Source organism: Humulus lupulus, chromosome 7 (assembly GCF_963169125.1).
Source record: "Humulus lupulus chromosome 7, drHumLupu1.1, whole genome shotgun sequence".
Lineage (NCBI taxonomy): Eukaryota > Viridiplantae > Streptophyta > Magnoliopsida > Rosales > Cannabaceae > Humulus > Humulus lupulus.
Window position 1 is genome coordinate 133373557 of NC_084799.1, and position 6282 is coordinate 133379838.

The window sequence follows — 6282 nt, forward strand, 5'->3', positions numbered from 1 at the left end:
TTTTTTATTAGAAACACACACAAATGACATCTTTTAAGTCTTATATGTAGAGGGAAGAGATTCACATCCCAAAATACATAAGAAAATATTTCAATATGGATCATTAGTCTTATTGGGGAAGTTTTCTGCACTAAGCAGTTTTGTCTTATTGTTTTGTTTTGCTTTACATTATTATTCTCATAATTGTATTCAGACACTTTGAGGTCATCTTCTCACGATATTAATACAAAGAAGTTTCTTTTAGAAAAAAAATTAGTATTTATTTTTTCCCATCTGATACTGTTATGGCTGTAGTTTTTTTCCCTTTCAATTTGGTCAATTTTTGATGTGTTTCATATGTTTTAACATTCATTATTAGCAGACATTATGAACTATGTTAAAGTACCCAGTATTTTGCTTGAGATCCTACCAAGGATTGTTGGGTACTTTTTTTTGAGCTGACTAAGGGTTGCAGGGGTTTGGTGCAATGACCCATTATGATATAATCAATGTTCAGCCTGACTAATGTTTATTAGCTTAAATATTTTTTTAAAGATTTCACATATTTTCCTGTATTTACTTTTAGGAATATTTATTATTATCGTTGTTTGAGATTATTTTGTTATTTATCATTTTATGTATTTTTATTATTTTATTATGTTTTTGCAGAAGAGAGCTGGCTAAGGAAGTTGTTGAACTTTTGACCACTGCTGCAGATGGTGCTAAATCTTTGATTGATGCTAGTGATAGGCTGATATTATATGTTGAATTAGCTCGATTATATGGTACTCTTGGTTATGAGCGTAAGGCGGCATTCTTTTCAAGGCAGGTAGCTCAGTTATATTTGCAACAAGAAAATAAGTTGGCTGCTATTAGTGCTATGAATGTTTTGGCATTGACAACAAAAGCATATCGTGTTCAGAGTACAGCATCTGTTTCTAGATCTTCTGTTGTAAAAGTGAGTATATAAATATTATCTGGGAGATGGTTTTTAATTTTCGGGGATCTCATGTCTTTACGTGTATTAAGCAGCATTCTTGGCTCATATCATTCATTTGACACGAGGAGTTGGGTTTCACTTTGTCTACTTTGATTGTCGGTGGACTCTTATGTTTCTTATAGCTATTTTAGAGCTCGTTCTTTACCACTATCTGTCATTTATTAAACATTTTTTTTTTTAATTTTCACTGACCAGATCCTCTTATTTTGTGGAACATATCTTGTAAATATGTTGTTAACAAGTTTATTTGCCTTTATCTTACTTGGAAACTTTACTGAAGGAGGCTGGATCAGGTCATGCTAATAGCACAAAAATGCTGCACCAGGCCGTAATCTCTCTTTTTGAGTCTCAATGGAGCACCCTGCAAATGGTTGTACTGAGAGAGATTCTGCTATCTGCTGTCCGTGCTGGAGATCCTCTTGCTGCCTGGAGTGCAGCTGCACGGCTGCTTAGGTCATATTATCCTTTAATTACACCTGTAGGGAAAAATGGTCTTGCTAGTGCACTTTCAAATTCAGCTGATAGGCTGCCTTCTGGAACACGCTCTACTAATCCTGCTCTACCTTTCATTAAGGAGGCTATTCTACTTTTACGAGCAAATAACACGATATTTTTTAGTGATGTATGCGCACAGAATGCATAATGCTTAAGCAAGGGTAGTGCTTTACTTTGTGAGTTGTGAATTGCTGAACTGATAGACAGACTGAGACTAGGTTCTGGCTTTCCATTCTTTGTAAAAGAAAAACTTTTCATGGTGTTTATCTTGCTATATATGTTTGTATGAATAATATGTGTATGATAATCCACTTTGATTTATTGTTTATACTTGGCTGTTGATTTTTATAATTCTTGTCCAAATCTGTCCATTATTGATAATGTGATAACTGTAGCTGATACTAACTTTCATGTGAATATTTATTTTGCTAAATTGAGTTCTCGACTGTTGCTTTTGTTTGATCAATTTCACTTGTACATATTACTAAATCTAGATTACTATTAGAGATGGTAAACACTCTTAAATTAGAAGCAATTATGGCGACATTTGTACTGCTTAACTTTGATTTGAATACAATCTGAAATATTTGGCAACTTTAAGATATAGTATGACATAGATGCTGCTAGCATTTTTTCCCCAAAAATAAAAATGTTATGGATGGTAGATGTTTTCCATATATATATTTGTTTTCTTTTACTTCTTTTCAACTCAAAATTTCCAGCTTCAGTAGCAGTTTCAACTATGTTATTTACCAGTCTATCTTTTAAATTTTCCCAGGCTGGATCGTTAAAAATAGGGTAAATTCACTCTTAGAGCTCTACTTTTATCATCACATATTATTATACAATTTTCAATTTATTCCAGATTGCATTCTTTTCCCCTTCATCAATCACAAATGGACATTGTTAAGCGGAATTCAGCTAAAGAAGATTGGTGGGCTGGATCAGCTCCTTCTGGACCTTTTATATATACACCATTCAGCAAAGGAGAGCCAAATAACAACAGTAAACAGGATTTGATTTGGGTTATTGGGGAACTTGTTGAAGTTTTGGTTGAGTTGGCAAACCCTTGTGGCTTTGATTTGAGGGTCGATAGTATTTATCTGTCTGTGAAGTCAAGAAATTTTGATCCTTTCCCTGTTACTGTTAATCTTCCAACTAATTCCTCAAAGGTTATTGCCTTGTCTGGGATTCCAACATTAGTGGGGCCTGTGACAATTCATGGGTGCACTGTCCACTGCTTTGGTGTTATTACAGAACCTGTTTAAGGATGTTGACAACCTGCTCCTTGGAGCGATGCAAGGACTTGTGCTCTTTGATCCTTTTAGATGATGTGGGTCTGGGAAGTTGAAGAATGTATCAGTTCCAAATATTTCTGTGGTACCACCACTACCTTTGCTGGTATCACATATTGTTGGTGATGGTGCAATTATTCTACATGAAGGTGAGGCATTGCTTGTCTGCTGTTGGGGAGGTAATATTTTTCTATAAATTGTTTTAACATTATACTTTACATTTGATATTTATAAATTTTGATGATTTTAACTTGATATTTTATTTTTCGTTTTGCTCATTTTAGGTTGCTGAATTTGCTAATGTGAGAAAGCAACTCGAGGTCCTAGAGGATAGGCTAGATGCAATGGTGCAGCCATGTTTAACAGGATGCATTATCCAGCCGGAAGGTCACCAAATTTCTTACAGCACTTGTTTTGCCTATGGCTTGCTTTCTGTTCAATTTATCTCTTATTAATTCCTTTTAGTACATACCATACGGAACTTGAATAACTTACATCTATTATCATCCTACAGATAGACATTGCTCAAAATTTGCGGGGTATTCTCATTCGAATTGGAAGATTCAAATCACTGGAGCTACATTACACAAAAGTTCACCTAAAGCCCATAAAGCAGCTCTGGGAAGATTTCGATTCAAAACAACGTGCTATTAAGCTTGCAAATGAGAAGACTGAAGCTAAAAGGCTGTCAAGCCATGAGTTTCAATCAAGTTCTTCGACAATTTCATTCGCAAGTTGGTTGCCAAGCTTCTATGATGAGTTGATTCTTTATCTTGAGCAAGAGTGGAAGTGGTAAATTCTTCTGACTATATTTTTTTTTAAGCACCGAGGAACATCTTGTTGATACAAAGAAGCTATCACTGAATTTAAGCACTGAGCTTAGACTGTCATCTGCAGGTGTATGGTTGCCTGAGTTCTTCAAAGTTTTAGGACTAGCCTTGGTATCGGTTCGTACTGTGTATGGCTTCCCTTTGTTCAAGAGTGTTAAATTGTTTCTAGGCATGGACAGATGTGAAAGTGACATCTCCTCAGCTTAATAGAGAAAGCATGTATAAGTTGTCAATGAAAAATCTGACGCTTCAGAGTGTTTCAAGGCAAGTTTATACTGGGTAATGTTAAGTTTGTATTTTATTTGCTTAATCAGTTTTTTTTTTTTTTTAAATCTAGACATGGCTATATATCTCATTGCCATCTCACTGGTTATACGATCACAGAGAAAACTGGCTCTGGTTCAAAGATGTCAACTTTGAATGATCATCCCCCACTCTGCTTTGTTACTAAGTGCCGCTAATAGAATTATCATTCCACTAGCATTAAATTGTTAATTAAATCATGAAGATTTCACTCACTATATCATGATTAAAAATTCAGGGAGTCGGGGAACCCTTTTGTGGAGCAAGCAGTGCAGTACTCTGTGGCAGCTGCTTATGCTACAGCTGACAAGGACAGGAAGGAAGTGTTACAAAAACTACTACTGCAAGGTAATTTTTACTTTCTCCCCCCCCCCCCCCCCCCCCAATAGCTTACCTTTTTACCAACTGGAAGGTTATGAGAACACCAAGATTCTGATATTTCATCTTGATTTTTCATGAAGGTCTTGATATCACCATTTTAGGTAGCAATGACTTTTATTCATTTCGGAATCAGGTAATTACCTTTTCAGTGTTCTATATATTACATGGTTTTCTTCCTGTCAGTACCTTGTATGGTTAATGAACACGTTTTCTTGATATTGTCAAATCCATAATTTACAAAATCATCGGATATAACCTTTGAGCACATTTCAACATGCTGCTAAAATTTATTAGGGTGCTTTTTCTCTAAATTATTTTATGAATCTAATTGAAGATGTTAATGAGGCTTGTTGGTTGTAGATTGACGCACGTGGACTCCCTTTGTTGCATGAATCATTGGCTGCTCTTCCTCCTTTTGCATCAATTACTTTCAATTCTGGGGAATCCAGCGGAGAAAATAGCAAGCCAGAAGTTGCAAGAACTGGATTGGGTTCATCTGCTGCTATGACATCTTCGGTGGTTTCTGCTTTGCTTCATTAACTGGGAGTTGTTGATCTTGCTCACGTGAAGGGCACTGCAGATCTGGATGTGGTGCATATTATAGCTCAAACTGCTCATTGCATTGCACAGGGGAAAGTTGGTAGTGGATTTGATGTTAGCTCTGCAGTTTATGGTAGCCATCGTTATGTCCGTTTTTCACCAGAAGTAATCTCTTCTGCTCAGGTCTTTATCTTGTCTCCTCTTTCCACAAACAAACCTGTTGCTACTCGTTAATTTCATAAGGGAATATGTCATTGTTACAAATTTTTTGTTCTAACAAACATTTATATGAAAAGATACATAATTTAAAATGCAATTTCATCCTTTTAGAATAACAAACATCACATGTAAATTTCTAGTTCTTATATTGCAGGTTGCCATAAAAGGTGCTCCCCTGGGAGAAGTGGTTATCGAAATTTTAAAAGGAAAATGGGACCATGAGAGGACAAAGCTATCCTTGCCACCATTAATGAATCTTGTAAGCATGTGTTTTATACTATCCACTTGTTGCTATTTGAGGTGCATTTAATATATTAATATTAATTTTCAGTTTGCCCATGATGATGTACTACTTTTTTAACTCTCTAAATCAGTCTTATTAGTTGGAACTGTTACTCATGTTTATCTAATTGATTGCTGTAAATGGATTTTGGTTGCATTTTGGATCCTGTGATTTTGGTTTATAGCATTGATGTGCACCTTTGAAAGCTTTTTGCTAAAAAGAGATGCTGCTCTTGTGAGTCTTGTCCCTTAAGTGATTGGTGCTTTTACAGTTACTTGGAGAACCAGGAACTGGAGGATCATCTACAGCATCAATGGTAGGTGCTGTTAAAAAATGGCAGAAGTCTAACCCCGAAAAATCACAGGAAACATGGACAAAGTTGTCAGAGGCTAATTCTACACTTGAAAAACAGTTAAATACATTATGTAAATTAGCAGAAGAACACTGGGATGAATATAAGAAACTAATTAACAGCTGCGGCTCACTTAAACCTGAAAAGGTATGAATCGAGCTGCTCTTTTTTCTTTTCTTTTCTTGTCTTTTTTTTTTAAACAAAACTGAAAATATTGATAGAAATCAATTTTATAGCTGAAATTCCCACTGGCTGAAACTTTTCTGGGGAAATTATATTTGAGCAAAAAAATTTACATTTTCATCTTGGTTGGTTCCATTAACCTGAAAAAAGAATTAAAAAACAGACAAACTTTGTCTTCAATGGTAACCAAGTATAGCTTTTATGAAATATATAGCGCTTCTTGTTTATTCACATTTGGAAACAAATCTGTCCTGAGAATGCTTGGACGCAATTTTTGACAATTTAAAGGTTGTTAAAAAGTAAACATATATGAGTAATAGTTTGTTTACACCTCATGGTTATTTTCTATAGCATTATTCTAGTAATTTAGTTGTTTTCCATATGGTTATATTCCAGTGGCATTGTATTAGCTATTATAAATT

At 35.1% G+C, this 6282-nt stretch overlaps 1 protein-coding gene and 1 pseudogene across 1 annotated transcript; both read left to right on the forward strand.

Moving 5' to 3' along the window:
* The first annotated feature begins 416 nt into the window (after positions 1-416).
* On the forward strand, positions 417-1622 carry LOC133792204 (trafficking protein particle complex II-specific subunit 120 homolog). The gene is made up of 2 exons (XM_062230121.1): positions 417-937; positions 1260-1622. Exons 1-2 carry the CDS (start codon positions 860-862, stop codon positions 1620-1622), a joined length of 441 nt encoding a protein of 146 aa, XP_062086105.1. The 5' UTR covers positions 417-859.
* Positions 1623-2894: 1272 nt separating this feature from the next.
* LOC133792205 (phosphomevalonate kinase, peroxisomal-like) lies at positions 2895-5853 on the forward strand (annotated as a pseudogene).
* Positions 5854-6282: the final 429 nt, after the last annotated feature.

Bases quoted from the DNA above. Each gene is read 5' to 3' on its own strand.
- LOC133792204 (XM_062230121.1), top strand. From the start codon at position 860: ATGAATGTTTTGGCATTGACAACAAAAGCATATCGTGTTCAGAGTACA. The intron at 938-1,259 runs GTGAGTATATAA...ACTTTACTGAAG, and splicing joins CTAGATCTTCTGTTGTAAAA to GAGGCTGGATCAGGTCATGC.